The sequence below is a fragment of the Pelodiscus sinensis genome, chromosome 1, assembly GCF_052426305.1.
Source record: "Pelodiscus sinensis isolate ZL-2025 chromosome 1, ASM5242630v1, whole genome shotgun sequence".
Classification (NCBI taxonomy): Eukaryota; Metazoa; Chordata; order Testudines; family Trionychidae; genus Pelodiscus; species Pelodiscus sinensis.
Window position 1 is genome coordinate 129,449,754 of NC_143052.1, and position 17,661 is coordinate 129,467,414.

A 17,661-nucleotide genomic window follows, 5' to 3' on the forward strand; every position below is an offset into this window, starting at 1 on the left:
GTCTCCCTCCCACCAACACACCCTTGTGTATCTGATTCCTGGCAAAACCAGTTCTAGTTTTGTTTGAGTACTGGAGAGGACACAAATACTAGAAAAGCACGGCGGGACAGTTTAATACTGGGCAAGTGGCTTGCCTATGCCAGGAAGTATGAGACCTTTACTGGGGCCCTTGGAGTTTCACAATATGGATTGCATATGTGATGAAAACTGCTGGGAACAAAGGGCGAACATTATTTGTGCAGTGGTTCCTGGGTCATAGGAAGTAACCCCTTTGAAGGACAGACCTCCGAAGGAACAGGAGACATCCACGGTATGTTTCCAAAGAAAGGGAGGATAATAGGTAAGTACTGAACTGGAAAGGTAAGTGGAGCAGGAGACAGAGCCACAGACAGCTAAACCAACTGATTCAGTATTCTTGTCATTCAGAGCAACCAGACTGTGTTGGAAACCGCAAAGGCAAATTGAGAATTGCTGAAGTTATAACAAGCCAAGTTAATTATATATAGATAGTGGGGATTTTAGATATTGTGTAATTGAATAGTCATGTAACTGCATGAAATCTTAACGGTTACATGACTATTTGATAGTCCCCGGAGGCAGGGCTGGCAGCCAGTATACTCTGACCCCACTCCCAGGGAGCCCCGTGACACTCTATGCTGCTGCCTCTGTATCAGAGGCAGCAGCGCAAGGTAGCAGGCAGAAGCTGGTCCACAAGGGAAGCCAGTTTAAAAACCAGCTCCCTGCACAGACCAGCTGCCTGCTGTTGCGCTCTGCTGCCTCTGATACAGAGGCTGCTGCCACAGAAAAGCCTCTGTCCGCAGGGAGTTTGGGCACACCATGGACAGAGGTTGCTTTGCAGCCTTAACCCCCCCCCCCCCCATGCTTTGTCTGTGATAGAGGCAGCAGCATGGGAGTGGGGAAAGGCATGATCGGAACCGGCTTTTAAACCTGCCCCCCCCCCTTGCTGCCTCTGGAGGAGCCAACAGGCATGGGGGGCTGGCTTGAAAGCTGGCTCCCCGTGAGTATTGGCTCCAGCCTGCTCCCCTCACCCTCTGTGCTGCTGCCTCTCTATCAGAAGTAGAAGCATGGGGGGCAGGGGCAGGCGGATCCAGTACTTGTGAGGAGCCAGCTTTTAAACCAGCTTCTCACAGGTACCAGCTCTCATTCCCCGGCTTACTGGTTACTTGTGTAGTTGTCTACACACCGATATCCCTAATAGATCATTTGTTTATATACAATTTTGAGTAATGTTCAATAAGATTGTTAGTTGGAAAGGGGGATATATGCGGATATGTTCCTGTAAGATGGAGGCGGAGAGGGGGGGAAGGATATGTTCCTGTAAGGCAGAGGTAGGAGGATATGTTCCTGTGGCTTGCCTTGTTCCGGCTTTTGAGCCCCCTCCCCACTTCTGCATGGTTGCAAGTTCGCACTGCCACTTCAGCCACGAGCAGTCCCATGGCTGGATATCAGCACCAGCAGGCTCACACCACTGTGTGGGCAGGGGGCAAGCCCCAAGTCTTGTGGGCCTGATCAAAGCAAGCCACAGGCCAGATTGCAAGCCACAGGCGGGCTCTGCCTGGCAAGGGAGGGGGGAAGTATCTCTGAGCATTTTTGCATGCTGCAGTGAAGCATTCCCTTCAGGCACTGCTCTCCCGCATGGGCTGGAGCTTGAGAGAAATCCCGTTTCTCAAGTTGGGAGCCACATCTGTGAGTGTTTTTGTTTTTCTCCTGCTCACTTGGGGGCCAGATCGGGAAGGGTTGTAGTGGTTTTTGGATTTTGTGTTTGCTTCTTCCTTGTGTGTGGCCCCTGACTGATTTTTCTGTGGGTCAGTGGCCCTGGACCCAAAAAAGATTCCCCACCCCTGGTGTAAGGGTTGTCCCAAGTTTAGCTGAACAGATCCATTAGGGAGATCTGCAAGCACTTCTGAAACAACCACCTAAGTGCAGAGCTAGATCTATAATAATAAATAATATATTCTGATCTTCCTGATGCTACCTCCCATGCCAGTATCAGGCTGGCTTAATCTGTAGCAAGTGACATCTGACAGGCTAATGATTCCCCCTCTCCCCCTACAGTCACAGGACAAACCTAGCTAATTAAGGGTTAATGTTCCATGTTGCAAAAACCACATGAATACTTTCGAAACAGACTATTTCAGGGATGAGAAATAGTTCTTCTTTTCTGGCCTCACTTTCTTCACTTTGTTTCTGTATATATTTGGGGGCAAAGGATAGGGTGGAATGTTAGTTGCTTTTATTACTCATAATAATGCACTTCTGATTTGAAATGAGACATCACAAGACTGGTTGGGAACTTCCTTCCTTCTACTCCCTGAACATCTCATCAGACATCATTCAAGCTCTTGCTTGTGTGTTTGGCCAACTCAGAATATAATTTGCTCTTCTGTAGAACAGCCCCTTGTGCTGGGGGCTGGGTGAAGACCCTGGAGTTACCCGTGGGGACAGTGAGGTTCGGAAAGAAACCATGAGCCCAGCAGGGAAATCCAGCCCAGGAACTGCAGGTGAGAATGGGGATTTTATTTCACTTTGCTGGGTGGGATTGGCTGAAATAAGGTTTTGGGAAGGCAATGGAGATGGAGTGATAGAGGAGAATGGCTCTGGAGAAAGACCATGTAAAATGGGAGAATGATGTTTGGAAAGGATAGAGGGGCAGAGAAAGAGTGAGAGGGAGTGACAGGGCTGGAGAATGGCCCAAAGCATTGGGGAAGGGAGAATGGAATTAAGAGTGCATCTATTCTGCACCGTTATTTCGAGGTAACTAGCGTTATTTCGAAATAACAAAGCGAGTGTCGACACAGCCATTCAGTTATTTCAAAATAATTTTGAAATAACGGACGGCTTATTCCGAAATCTGTCAACCTCATTCTACGAGGAATAACGCCTCTTCCGAAATAGCTATTTTGAAATAAGGCGTGTGTAGATGATCCACAGCTGCTATTTCAAAATAGCCCCTCACCAGGGCCATTTTAAGTTATTCCTCCCCAGTGCCTCCTGGGGCTCTAAATCGAGAGAGCACGTCGACATTAGGGGAGCCTGCCTTGGACTAATTTGAGGCTTCCCTGCAGTGTAGACGTGCTATTTCGAAATTAGCTATTTCAGAATAACTATTCCAGAATAGCTTATTTTGAAATAAGCCTGCAGTATAGATGTACCTTAGGAGAGAGAAGCAGTGATCTTCTGTCTCCTCAGTGACCCCACAGAAGCAGTGTCCAAGAAGGGGTGGCAACCATAGCCCATTAAATGAACCAGCCGAAACATATTTGGCTTATTTGAACCCTTAGCATTTTCTCCAATTTCTACAATCTTTCAGCTCATTACCATGCCAACCTCTGACCTTACCATCATGATTTTTTCAGTGTAAACAATCCAGTTTGTAGCATTTGTATTTGTCCCCAATTCTGACTTTTATAAACTACTGTCTATGAGAAGCCGAATGGGCACAGAACTGAAGAGTCAGGTTACATATACACTGCAAATGAAGGGGTGATTGTAGCACAGGTAGGTAGGCATCCCTGTGTAGCACTAATCCAGCTAGTGCAGACAATTGCAGTAGAGATGTGGCAGCCTGGGTCCCAGCAGAGGTGAATAATGCAAGTATCCACCTAGGGTCCCCAGTGAGTCTGTACTGGGATAGGCAGCCAGTGCTGAAGCTCAGCCCATCCCGTCCTCACTACCATTATTATGTGTAGCAGATATTTTACAGCTGGCACAGGGATGCCTTACCCATGCTGCAATCACATGTCCATTTATCTTATGCCCACAGGAGGGCAAGAGGTGTGATTCCTATATCAAGAAGACATACCCACTCTAGCATTGTTTGAACTAGTGCCCTAATAATAGACTGTACCTGTAGCCGTGTAAGCAGCAAGTGGGGGTAGCTGCCACAAGTGGTGTTGTCAGATATGCTAGGCATGTCATCAGGGTGGCTGTCCCCCTCCGGTGGCACATGGCACCATGGCTACAGCCTATTTTTAGCACAGTTGCTTGATCAAAGCTAGTGCAGGCGCATCTCCTCGAGCTGGGACTCACCCTCCTACAGCCAAGTGCGGACAGATCCCTAGAGAGCAGGGCAAGGTGAGGAGAGGAGAGAGAAGAGAATAAACAAGGGACTGAACAGGGGAGGGAAGCAGAGAAGATGGGGATTGAAAGGTGAGGTAAACAGGGACAGAGGTGGAGGAAGAGACTGCAGTCGGAGAAAGGAGGAGTGGGTGGAGAGAGGGAAGGAGAGAGAAATGAGGGGAGATGTTATGGGAAGAAAAGGAGGTGCTGGGGGACCAAGTAATGGAGCAAAGGGGAGGGAGGAGGAGAGACAGGCCTCATGGGTAGAGAGAAAAAAGAGAGAAGAGTTGGGGGACTCGGCCCTAATCCCAGCTCCTGTGTCTGAGCCACTTTTAATTAACAGACTCCTGGGTGCAGGTGTCATTCTAGGAAAATCCTTCACCTCTGTCTCAGGACATTCTATTGGAAAAGTTGACTCTTGGGTAGGGCAAGAAGGGCCATGTTCCTTCTCCCGGAGGCTGGGGGCGGCGCATTCAGAACTGCAGCAGCAAAAGGAGCAGCCCCACACCAGCAGTTTCTCTGGCACAGCTGTACCACCCACAGCCCTTCCCTGCAGCGGCATCTCCTGGCATCTGTACAGTTCCCTCCTGGGAACCGCAGCGGTGAAAGCAGTAGAACATGGAGCTGCTGCTCCAAGGCATGACACTGTCCCAGTATCACCTCCTGCTCCTCTTGTGCCACTCCAAATAGTTGTGTCTACTGCACTTTTCTCTTTGGAAAAGGTGTGTGATTCTTGTTTTCACCTTGTGTATTTCAGCCCCACCAGAGGAGAGGAGACGTTGCTCCTGGCTCAATCCCTGGGTCATTCTGGTGTGTGCCCTTGTCCTCAAGGCTTGTGTCATCTCCGGCTGTATGGGTGGGTTTTGGATTTTATTTGGATGCATTGGAAAGAAATACAAGAAGGGATTGTATTGCTCTTTAGAATCCCTTCCCCCTGCCTCTTTCCTTTCTCCCATCTTACAAAAACAAAGGATCTCAAGTAAGATCGTGGCTGGTAAATTTAGAATCAGTAAAATGAGGTTTGTAAAGTCAAGTTGTGGATCTCCCTGCTGTAGGGAATCAACCAAGCCTGGTGCAGCTGCTGACTATAAAAGGGGCAGCATAATTAAGAAAAAGGTAATAAACCCTCATGCATCACAGGATAAATGACCTCTTCAGAGAGTTAGGAAGAACTCCCTCCCCCGGCCTCCACCCTAAAGTGGGACCAGCTGCTAGATATGGAATATACAGTATTTTCATTTGAGGCATCTGACATCCACCCCTGCCAGAAACTTAATGCTGGGCTAGATGGAACAATAGTCTGCTCCTCTACAGCTAATCCTCTGCTCCATTCCACCTCTCCCTTCTCCCCTATTTATTTTGGGTCTGCACATCCTAAACTCAAAATTCCAGTCATCTGAAGAAGTGGTCTGTGCCCATGAAAGCTCATGATACCCTCTACATGGTTTGTTAGTCTATAAAGTGCTACCAGACTATTTGTTGTTTTTTAAAGTTTGGCACAGAAAAGTTTCCCCTCCTGAGTCACCAGCACCACTCCCTGCAGCACACTTGTGTTTCTGGGTGGTTTCCATCCCACGTAGGATGAAGACTATTAATAACTGTGTCATGTCACTGGGTCTCCCTCTGCTTTCACTCACCCCTGCCAGAGGTGGACACTTCTATAGTCTTGAAAGGAATCTGAATGAGTCCACTGGTTCCAGAGACAGCTGTGTGGGTGGGAGGTTTCATTATTTTTCTTTAACAGTAAAGTCACTGTTACTGGACTTTTCTCTCCTGCTGTCTCAGAGAGACACCACAGCATAGGCTGAGGAGGTAGGCTAGCCAGGCCAGGCTATCATATACCACTGGGACCTAAACACTGTGATGCTGAGGGAAGGGTGTGTTGAAGGTCACTCAAGAGGATGCGCCTCCCTCACAATCTGACCCTGAAGTGCAAGGGACTGCTGGAGGTGCCACCTTTTGTGCAACAGGTAAAACTTAATGTGGCTCCCTTGTGGAAATGAAAGAGCGGGCAATGTATTTCACATCAATAACAGCTTTTAGTCAGGTGTCTATATCAAATCCTGCCTCCTGGAGTCCACTGGGATTTTGTTCTTTACCTACTCTTTGTGTCATTTAACAGCTGCCTCCTTTCACCTCCAAGGCAACTGATTTTCTATGCTTAGAGATGTATTTCCTGTAAATGCAGCCAGTAAATGCAGAGTTGTAGCTTCTTTCCAGAAGAAATGGACTAGCGGGAAACAAGCTGTTATTAGTGTTGCCAGGTCTATGGAGGCCATGGATTTCAGTGTCGCCAACTGTTGTTATCACAAATTTAACAATATTTGCTGTTTTTCTTAAAGCCCTTTATCTGGAGTCATGAGATTATGCAGGCATGTTAGTTGAACTGTCCATAGGTATATGATGTTATCCAAGGAGCTTTATCCTTGTTTCAAGAGTCAGGAAGATCCTTTGCTGTTCATCCCTTCTTGTGGATTTCCCATTCCCTTGCTGATTTTCTGTGTAAATGAGGACTCCATTATTTTGCTCACACTTTGCTTAACTTCATTGAGGACAGATAGATAACTGTGACATTCCATCCTGACTTGGAGAGATCTCTTTCTTCCTTTGCTTGGGCACACATGTAAAAGTATAAAAACAATTATTTATCATAATCCCTGATGGTTTGCAAATACAGATGTAACCCTTCTTCCAGGTAGTGCCAGCAGCAACTAGGGGCCAATTCAATATCGAGGGATTCCTCTCTGTGACAGGGCACCTGCCCTGCACTGGCCCTTTAAGACCAGGACTCAGGCCCTGAGCCAGGGCTAGAAAGAAAGAGGCCAGCTGGAGCGGTTTAGGGCCAGAGAGAGCCCAGCTGGCAACTATCTAGGGCAGCACAATTGGCTTGTGGAAGCCAGCTGAACCCATTAGGGGAGTGAGAGCCCAGCTGGCAAGTATATATAGAGAAGCACAGGTTGCTTAGGGAAGGCCAGTGGAGGGCTGACTGCAGAGGAAGCAGGAGCTCCTTGGAGGGAGATCGTAGCCAGCTGGGCAAGTCCAGGGGAAGGAAGCCCGGGGATCCAGGTAGGAAGTGGCCCAGGGCAGGAGCGGGAGCTGCCCCTCCCGGCCCGGGAACCTCAGTGCGTTTCGGCTGGATGGCCCCACCGAGGGAGTGACCCGGTACATGGTTGCTCACAGGGCCCTAGGCTGGGACCCGGTGGAGTAGGGTGGGCCTGGGTCCCCCTACCTGGGGTGTGCCCCACTACAACGATAATCTGTTTTGTGGACTTGGCCTTGCTTAAAGGGCCAGTTATAAACTGCTTTGTGCCTATGATGAGCAACCCAAACAGACTGTAACTTGCCCTGCGAGGGGCTATATGAGGACAGTCAGGGGCACTGAGGCACACAGGGGGCGTGCACCCCCTGACACTCTCCATCCATCCAACACAGAACTGGCTCAAACCTCCACCCACTAATGTGGGAAATTCAAACCCCCCTGGGCAATGCTTCCCCACTCGCAAGCGCAGAGTCTGAGCATAGAAAATAAACCTTAACTAAAAGGGGAAAGAAGTAATGTGGCATTGATTTGAGAAAACAGCACAATCACGGCTCATAAACCCGCGAGTAACAGTCCCACTCCAATAGGTTGGGCAATGTTCTTTTCCTCAGGTTCTCAAGTCCAGCAGTGTAAATGTCCCCTTCACATGCCCAATCCTTCTCTGCACCCCACTCACAGTAGCTGACCTTGGTCAGGGCAGACCCAGAGTTCAGAGCTGCATCCACAGAATTCACCTCCCATCCTGAATAATGGAGTGGGGGGGGTAGAAGGCAGCTTACTCACTCAGTGGGTCACTCACCATCCACCTGCTGGCCGCTCATTACGTGTCACTGTTGCCTCTCTGCTGGCTGCTCATCGTGTTGCTGCTGCTCTGCTGACCATTCATTGCATCTTCCACTGGCTGGTGGTGGATTTGGCTCTGGGCCACGCCTAGTGATTTCAGCTCTTGGCCCAATTCACAGTCCAGCCATGAGAAATTCTAGTATCCACTGGAGTAAATTTAAAATAAGAAATGAGTTCTGTTAGAACCGGGGGGGGGGGGGGGGGAAGGAGAAACAGGTTGAACCGGTCTTATAGCTCATGCCTGGAGAGCATGTAGCCTGCTGATACAGAGTCCTTCCTCCCCAGTTAACTTCACAGAGCTTTGGGAGGGGGACCCTTGTCCATCAGAGGTACTTTATTCTGATAGTCTCTCTCCTTTGAACTGAGTTAACCACAGTCTGACTTTTCTGCATTCCCCCAATAAGTGCCAGCATTGGTGACCATACTTCACAATTCCTGCATTTAGTGTTAACACAGTTTGAGACCCCACAACAGCCAAATTGGTTACAATGGGCAAAACACCATTGTAACAATTAAATATCTAGCAGGCCTAAGCAAACTGAGTGAACTATATTTATATGCACACATCCAGAATCTCATTCTTTAAACTGAGACTGTTTCCCTCCTTTGTGCCAGGTTAAGTACAGACTTTCTTTGTATTCCCCCAATAATTGCACACATTGAAATCAGTGTTAGCACAATTTGTGACCCAACACCAGCCAAGCTGATTACAATGAGCAAAACACCATTGTAACAGCTGAATATCTAACATGTCAAAGCAAAGCAGGGGCAAACTGTATTTACATAAACACACCCAGGATTTCTTTCCCATTTCAGCTGGCTGTAATGGAAGCATTGATTCAGACCCTGCTTTCACAGACATTGCACATTGGTATTAATCACTAGTGTGACACAGACTTTCATAGAAGATCTTAGTCAATATACTTGCATCATATTGCAGTAATATTTTACACAGTCAGTTAGTATATTGCTTATCTTTTTAGGCTGAGACAGGGCAATCGACGGGGCTGGGGAGGCAAAAGGGGTAGTTGCCCCCAGGGTCCGGCTATGTAAAAGGGCCTGGAGATTCAGCCCATTTCTTCTCCTATCACAGCAGCAGCGTCAGCCAGAGCCCTGGGTCCTTGCAGGGCAGCACTGAGGGCTGGCAGGAGAGGCACGACATGGTCCAGGCGGCACTGAGCGTTGGCTGCCACTAGCCCCACCCCATCCACCTGAGGCCATGCCCCTTCCACAGGACCTGAAGCCAAGCCCCTACTAAGCCAGCAGAAGTGTATTTGCCCAGAGCCTGGCGAAATCGAAGTCTGTCCCAGCCCTGGGTTCAAACCCCTTTTCTTTATAGCTCAGAAAAAGTTTCTCTTTACTGTTTGTTAGCTTTATAGCCATGTTTACCTAACATTTAAAGAGGCTTTCGCTGTCTCTGCCTGATTGCCCAGCTGGTCAGAGAAGCAAACACATTCCTTTCTCTAGGGCAGACCTATTTACCAAACCCCCTCACATGCCTGCTTTAAACACATTTTAGCTGTTATTCCAACATATCTATTCATAACTTTAAATACATGCTGAGTACTTACATCGCACAAGACTATTAATGATCAGCAATTTATTAGTTTTCCAATGACATATTATGTGACACATATTAGGCACAGAATATGACATCAATGAACTGGGGTACACTGAACTGCTCAGGCCAGCTGAAACGTGTTGCTTGTTACCAGTTGGGGTGATCTGAGTTTCACAGCCCTCCGCCATCTTTCTTACCTACTTGATCCTTCTAAACAGATTATAACTAGTGGGGTTGTAACATTCCAGTCATGTGAAGCCTCTTACCAGGTTTCAGTAGTACCAATTATATCAAATTTCTTCTTTGCATTTCCAAATCCACCTATACCTTACCCAGGCTGCTGGCACTGGTGTGTATGAAACTGAAAAAAAAACACTTTTCACATTCTTTGCCACCTCAGTTCAGCAAGTTCTCAACACCTTGACTTTAAGTTATTCAATTAAGCATTTGTTCTGTATTTGCCTTCTCAGACCCCTCTCTCATGTGTTGTTAATTCAGCATCCTCCTGGATGCCCCAGCCAGCCAAAAGATTAGTGCCACCCCCCTTCTCCCTTATGAGATGCAGGCCATCTTGTGCATACTGTCCTTTCTTTGCCTGGAATGTGTCCAATGTTTTACAACACCCAAAGCTTCGGCTTCACACTGGTCTCATGGCCAGTAACTCACCTCAAGTAAACTCTGCCTTCCCGTTCCTGTGTGACTATACCACTCTTAGTTCCATGTTGCAGGTTCTTTGGGTGGTACTGTGGTAGACAGCAAGGGTTTTCTCTCTGGCTTAATCTGTGCACAGAGATTCAATTCCTCTGGCAGGGCAGCTTCCTGGGACATGATGGTAGTGTTTGGTCTAGGAGCTCTGGAAGAGATGATTGCCTGGAAGTGGCGCACATCTTTCAATAGGCTAAGAATATATCCAGATTCCACAACACTGTAGGCCCCAACATCTGCTTCTACTCAGCAAGAGGTGACAATGTTAATAAACTGTATCCTGGGCACGCCCGCCTCACCACACCCCATGTGGGTCAGACACTTCTCTTGCCCCATTGATCAAGAAAGATTGACTTGCAGCACCCAGTAACACTGGTCCCCACCACCAGCAGAGAGTTAATGGGAGCTGAGCTGCCCTCTTCTCCTCCTATGGGGGACGGGTTTTCGTATATATGAACGTAGAGGAAACCCATGTGGGAGTGACCACATTGTGACAATTCTTGTCCAGGAGATGGAGAAGAAATCATGTTGTACGTGGGGGCAAAAGGAGGGAAGTATTTTGTATTCATTCTCTTGTTTTCTCTCCTATACCAGTCTCTCTCCTCAAGGTAAATCCAGACTGTGAGGTGCACAAGGCTTTGCCCCAGAGTTCCATAGAGTGGCATTGCATCGTGGGGCGCGACGAAGGAAAAGGTCAGTGACACTGAAAGAGAGAGCGGAAATCTGTGTCAGTGTTTTGGGCTAATGGCCTGGTTCACAGCCAGCGTAAACAGTGACAGTGGACTGGAGGGATTCGCCCCTCTATGCAGAGGGTCTAAGTGGAGGCTAAAGAAGAGAAATAGCAATGTTCTACATGCATGGGCAAAGTGTGAACAAGTAGGATAGGGAGGGGCTAATTGAGAGAGGTCAGAGACAGGAGATATGAAGGGAGAAAAAGAAGAGCAATTTAGGTTGAGGATGAAGAAACATTCTCTAACCCTAGCATTCCAAGCAAAAGTATGGAAACTCTATTAACAGAGTCATTTTTGGCTCTGTCTAGATGAGAATGTAAAGGTACGTGGTTAGAACATTCCAACTAATACATCTTCATCTACCTTGCCTTGTCTACCCCAGGCTTACTGTGGGTGTTAGCTAACATCTTCTGACACAATTCATCTTACATCTTCATTTAAACAAAGCTGAACAGCTGGGAAAGATCAAACCCTTCAGAATAAACTGGAGAGAACAATTCAGCATTGTTCATAGACAATGGCAAAGATGTCCTAGTGGAGATTTTCCATCTCTAATTATTGTGATTCCTCCTTGAATTTTTCTTCCCTCGCAGGGCGAGTCTGGACATGTTGCCCAAAGGACTGGGAGCCCTTTCAGGCTAGCTGCTACTACTTCTCTAAAGACATCATGACCTGGAGTGACAGCAAGAGGAACTGCACAGGGATGGGTTCCCATCTGGTGGTGATCAACACAGGAACTGAGCAGGTATCTTGCTGGGGGTCAGGCTCTATTGGGAATTTAGTGCCCAACCTAAGAGGAGACCTATACACATACACACACTGCTCTTGAATTCGAGCCGGTTGTTCTGGCTCCATGTTCAATCAGTCCTGGGCTTCCTTAGTCCTCACCACCTCCAGCACCAGACTCACCCAGAGATTCCTGCCTGCTGCAGACTGCTAAGTAACTGCATCTAAGGACATTTAAAATTGATTTTTTTTTAATCCAGGATTTCATTTCCAGTTATGTAAAAAGAACAGTTATTGGCATCCAAGTGGAGAATTATCACATTGGTCTCACTCAACAGGAGAGGGGCCAGTGGCGCTGGGAGGATCAGACTCCATATAACAAGACAGCAGCGTGAGTATATTTCGGCATAGTGAATGGTTGCTTTCCTCCTCTCGGTCCAACAATCAACATAGTGGATGTGTGTGTGTTTCAGAGAGTGATCTCTGTCACCTGCTGGAGCAAAATGTTTCTGGCCCAGGAAAGGGAAGGTTTTTAGGGCATCGTGATCAGAAGCTACAGATCCATTTTAGGGAGGAAGGAGAATCTCTCTGGAAGATCAGAGGTTATTATTTCCACTACAACTCTTTCCTCTGTGACACTCATAATGGTACGTCTGACACATAAGCTTTGTTTTACAGGTTCTGGATACCAGGAGAACCAAATAATCTCAGTCTGGAGAATTGTGTTGCCATAGATACATCCCAAAAGGGGATCAGGAATAACTGGAATAACTTCCCATGTATTTTACCATTTCATCGGATTTGTGAAACTGCGGCCACAAATATTTAATGACATGAAAAACCCCCATCATGGAAGTGAGACCCAAGAGTGAGTCCATCTCTCACCCCAGGCAACTCACGGACAGATCAGATTGGGGGGTTTGTAGCACTGTGAGTCCTGGGCTGTGTAATATGCAAGAAGGCAAGCTGAGCTGTATAGTCAAAACAATATATAAACTTCTGAAAATGGCAAACATGGAACACTACTGGACTTCAGCAGAGGTCTGCTCATGATGTCAGAAACACTGCCTGTATAGTCATCCAACAAGTCCAATGTAGAAGGTGGTTTGGAAAGGGGAAGGCCAGAAGATTTGTCTGAAAGTGTTGAAGGGAGACTTGCTAGTCACAGTATAAACTCGGCCAGTGTTGCTAAATGTAATAACTTCCCTTGGTCCCAATACGTCAGTCCCCGGGAATACGTGTGCTGTGATGGGAGTGTCTCAGCATGTCCACGTTGCTCTGTTGGGTGTAAGAAGAGATTCAGCTTTAAGGAAAGAGATGCAGGAGTAAAGGTCCAAATCTCAGCAGAGCTCTTAGGTGTTCCAACTCCACTGGAAACAGGCATCTGTGCTTCCAGCTGGAACTGGTAAAAGGCCACACAGTTCATTATGCCTGATCCAAATTTAACTTCTTTGGTGATGGAGTGGAACAATTTATGCCCAGAGAAAGGACAGGTTTTCAATTAAGAGACTGATCCTAGCCCAAATCTCCTAAAGCAGGAAAGGATCTTTAAGCCCAGTTCTTTCCCATTGCCTGGGAACTACTGCTGGGTTGGTACTGATCATGCATTCTTTGTTTAATGCTAGTTTTGCATGGCAGGAGTAATGACACTTCCACCACTTCCTCTGATGAGACCACAGACCTAGCTCTCATTGCCAATGAGTTTTGAGCCTGAATGTCAGATGCTCTGTATAAAGTTGTCTCTGGATGTGTATCACCTTGTTCTGTTCCATCTCATGCGGCAAGGGTGGGGAACCTTTATTGGGTTGGGGGCTGCTGACCCACAGTAAAATCAGTCGGGGCAGCAAACAAGTAAGAAGCAAAACATGAAAAAAAAAAAAAAAAAACCCTCAACCAACCAATTAAACCCTCACTGCTATGGTCCCCAACTGAAAAGAAGAAAGACTCCCGACAGTTTACTCACACAACAGAGCCTATTGGGGCCCATGAAAGTAGATTTTGTGTGCTCCAGCACGATGGGCTCCTCAAGCTGGATGGGAGGAGCCCTGAGCCTTAGGGGCTGGATTCAGGCAAGCCGAGAGCTGCATCTAGCCCCCGGGCCTTCGGTTCCCTACTTCTCTCTGACTGATTATTTCTGACTCTTGCTGCATACAGTTCCCCTTCAGGAATTCCCTGCTCATTTCAGGACTGGTTATAATATTGTGTTTATCTTAATAAAGTCGAGATGCAAACAAGAGGCTCTGATCCAGTTCATTCTGAGGTTGCGTCCACACTGCACCATTATTTCAAAATAACAATGCGAGCATCTACACAGCAATTCTGTTATTTTGAAATAATTTAGAAATAGCGGACGGCTTATTCCAATTTCTGTAAACCTCATTCTACGACAAATAACGCCTGATATTGTTCTTGCACAAGATGTTCTTGCGCAACAAGCCACCAGTGTAGATATAGCTTAAGCGTTTCCTCCCGTGAGCAGAATGAATTTTGTGTTGTGCACCAGTACTGAGTTCATGTGGCTTGTTTGGATGTGCCACTGTGGCACCCAAGTTATTAATAAATATCTTATAAACCTCTACCTTTTCCCTCTGCTGCCATGTCTCCTATCCTTGCTCCATCAGCTCCCCTGGTGCCTGTTGCCCCCCAACACCTCACCTTCCTCTGCTGTCCTGACTCCTGCCCTTCTCACTGCCCTCAGCCCTCCTGAGACCTGCCCCCCATCAGCCCTTCTCTCCCCCCTGTGCCCACTCCTCCAGTAGCCCCACTCTGATCATGTGAGCTACCCCTCCTCATCCCCTCTCTTAACACCTCCCTCTACACACCTGCCCTGCCTCTCTTCTCTGGTGCTGGTCCCTCCCCTCCAGGGGTCTGCCCTTCTGCTTTACCCCAGAATCCCCTGGCCCTTGCACCCTCCTGGTGCCTCCCCCTTCCCTCACTGCCCCTGCCCCCTTTGTCCTCTTTTTCCCTGATGCTCACCTCCTCATCACCCTCTGCCCCCATTCCCCTCATGCTCCTGTGCCCTCATACATGACTTGTTCCATCTCCACCTTCCTCAACCCCACCCCTTCTTTCAAGCCTTCTCCCAGCACCTTCCCCTCCCCCCCAGCCCTCAATGCCCTTACCCTCTTCTCTCCCAGCATCACCCTGTCCCCCTTCCCACTGACACCTCCCCTCCTGCCCTTTTCCTCATTGTCTCCAGTTGGCCCCCTGGCATTTGTCTCTCCGCCACGCTGAGCCTTGGTGCCTTCCCCTTTCTTCCCCTGACCTGCTCCCATCAGCACAAGCCCCTTCCTCTCCCACCCCTTCCCCCTATTTTTCCCCCTCCCCTACCTTCTGTCTTCCAGTTTGCGGGGCAGTGGGGCTGGAGTCTGTAATCAGACCCTGCCGCCCTTCTGTCTGTCGAGGGGGCACAGGCCACTCCGGCGTCTGCTGCCTGTTCCTCCTGGGGCTGCAGAGTCTGGATGTCCGCCCCGTGGGGTTACCTGCCAGGTCCCGGCTGCTGCAGGAGGGTGGGTGCTTCACTCAGCTCAGCTCAGCACAGCACCCAGGGCTGGGTGAACTTCTTCCCCCTAGGCTGCTGCGCCACTGGCATTTAAAATACCTGGTACGTGGCGTGAGCATGCGCCGCAAGCGTGCAGGGGCGGGGCTGGCCCGCCATGCCCGCTTGCTGCAGTGCCCGCCCAGGGGAGAGGCCTCCGCATCCTGTCACCCCTGTCTGGTGCACAGATCCCTCCTGATGAGACAGAAGCAGGATGGGACTGCTGAGCAGCAGCTCCTTCCCCATTTCCAGGTTCTCTCAGTCTCTCCCCATTTACTTCTACCCCAAATAAATAACCAGAGTTCTTTTTTTCAAAACCAAACTTTTTTTTTATTGTCTCTGCAGGGTAGGGGGATGGAGCGGGGAAGGAAGGGGTTGTTGTAGGAAAGGCAGAGAGGGGCAAGGCACAGGCCCCTAGAGAGGAGGGTCTGGGGAGAGCGTCACTGGAGTCCTTGTGAGAAAATCTCCCTCTGGGCTTCCTGGATATACACTCCTGCCTGCTGGGCCTGCCGGACAGCAGCTGTGTGTGGCTTCTCAAAGACTCTGTCCTCCTGGTCAGCCTCCCCCCAATCCAGGGAGGAACACCTCCCCCTTTCTCTCACAGAGGTTGTGGAGCATGCAACACATGAACACCACCTGGGGGATGTTCTGCTCCCCTACACGCAGGCGGGTCAGGAGGCATCTGAACCTCACCTTGAGACCCCCGAAGACACACTCTGCCTGCATGCAGGCCCAGCCTAGCCAGGCAAGCGCTCCTTGCTGGGGTCAATTCCAGAACAGCTTATTCTGAAATAAGCATGCAATGTAGATGTACCCTGAGATGTCCATTTCCTAAGAAACATGCCCTGACCTCCCACAAAGGAAGAGAACCTCAGGATGCTAGAATGAGCTCTTAATCCAGGGGCTTTGGTTCACACAGCACAGGACAGCTCTCAGTACACACTAGGGTGTCTCTATCGTCATTTTCAAAACGCAAAAGATTGTTAATTTCTAGGACCTGAACCTCAACCCCTCCCCAACCCTGCAAAGTGCTAGGACCTCAGTGTGCTAAGGTCTGAGAACAAACGATATACTTACAATGTAATCACAAACAGCTGAGGTAAACATGCCTGGTAAACAGTTAGTGTGGGTCCTGGAGCAGCATGGTTTCAGTGCAGGCTAGTCACCTGAGTTTTTAGCAGGGTTACAGGCAAGTTTGAAAAGGCCACACTAAAACCCATCCTACCGTGATTTCAGTATCTGAGCTAGCCAAATTTAAGATAGCTTGATATGAAAAGATAAGGAGCACCATTCTTCTGGAGCAAGAAGAGGCCTGTAGATGAATGGCTAATTAGCATTTACTGCTTCATCTGGGAAAAAAGCCTGCACATGTACCTGGCTGATCCTCATAAAAGGAGGAGGAAATGCAACACCTGTCACATGCTGGAGCAACTGGTGGCAACAGTGGCTCCAAGAAATAGATGTATAGAACTGAGACTGGGGAAAGTCCTGTTATCACAAAGATTCTGAATACAGAGCTAGGAATTTTCAGGTTGATGAACTCATGGGGAGAAGAGACAGACTTGAGAAAAGGAACATCACTGAGACAGGCTATACCTGTATGTTCACCACTTTTACAGGACTATGATACATTTTGTACTGGTATCATGTGAAAGTTCATAACCTACTGAACATTATTGTGCCAGTAAAAATGTGTGTAACAACATGCTCCAAGTTTAGAAAAGCAGCCCAAACAAGTTCCCCGGGGACTAAAGGTTAGCCAGCGCTGCAGCCAGTTGTCAACATAATCAAGTGGACAATTACTGTGTTGACCAGCCATTCTTTGGCAGGAAGAAGGATGAGAGCAAGAAAATTACATTTTGGTAGTGGAACAACTGGGGGTTCTCATGAAAAGAAACCGATTTGCTGTGACGTGAACCCCAGCTGTAGATGATTCTCAAAGAATAGAAATGTTTTATGAAGGGGAAACAGAGGACACAAACCATCTCTCTTCTAGCCCTCATCTTTACTTATGGCATCAGCAGCATTTGGAAGACAAAATTGAAAGTTGAACTAGGGGAGAGATTTTGACTAAAGGAGTTCAGCCAGTAAACTTATTTAGTAATGTAGCCATATGCAATGTAATGTGCCTCCGTGTACCTTGCCAGCCATCCTTTTGACTAGTAGAAAGGAACGTCACCACCCCGCCCCCCTTCACCTTCCGCCGTGGTGCTCGGCTGACTTCTGTGCTGCTCAGCCAGGCCGCCGCGTGGGAGCAAGCAGCGCAAGCGACCGTTTGGGCTCCGTGCCCCCCATGCAGCACAGGGAGTGCAGAGCCCTAACGGCCATTTGAGCTCCATGGTCCCCCGAGTGAGAGGCAGGAGGGGGAGGAGAAATGAAAGAGAGAGATAGAGAGAGAGGAAGGAGGCGGAGAAGAGCTGAGAGAGAGAGGGGGGAG

At 48.4% G+C, this 17,661-nt stretch overlaps 1 protein-coding gene across 3 annotated transcripts; it reads left to right on the forward strand.

Moving 5' to 3' along the window:
* The first annotated feature begins 238 nt into the window (after positions 1–238).
* On the forward strand, positions 239–13,922 carry LOC102449499 (C-type lectin domain family 4 member E-like). 3 transcript variants are annotated; one of them, XM_025180907.3, is made up of 7 exons: positions 239–340; positions 2,411–2,522; positions 4,838–4,936; positions 10,824–10,922; positions 11,554–11,705; positions 11,947–12,077; positions 12,365–13,922. In XM_025180907.3, the coding sequence occupies exons 2-7, from the start codon at positions 2,486–2,488 to the stop codon at positions 12,513–12,515; spliced, it is 669 nt and encodes a 222-aa protein (XP_025036692.3). In that variant the 5' UTR covers positions 239–340; positions 2,411–2,485; the 3' UTR covers positions 12,516–13,922. The 3 variants fall into 3 exon arrangements, with proteins under 3 accessions (XP_025036692.3, XP_075756982.2, XP_075756969.2); XM_075900867.2 differs by having other exon boundaries at positions 248–310; XM_075900854.2 differs by lacking the exon at positions 239–340 and adding an exon at positions 353–1,707.
* The last annotated feature ends 3,739 nt before the right edge of the window (positions 13,923–17,661 follow it).

Excerpts from the sequence above, each read along its gene's own strand:
- LOC102449499 (XM_075900854.2), top strand. The coding sequence starts at position 1,657 with ATGGGCTGGAGCTTGAGAGAAATCCCGTTTCTCAAGTTGGGAGCCACA. Across the intron at positions 1,708-2,410 it reads TCAAGTTGGGAGCCACATCT|AACAGCCCCTTGTGCTGGGG; the intron begins GTGAGTGTTTTT and ends GCTCTTCTGTAG. Across the intron at positions 4,937-10,823 it reads TGTCATCTCCGGCTGTATGG|TCTCTCTCCTCAAGGTAAAT; the intron begins GTGGGTTTTGGA and ends CTCCTATACCAG.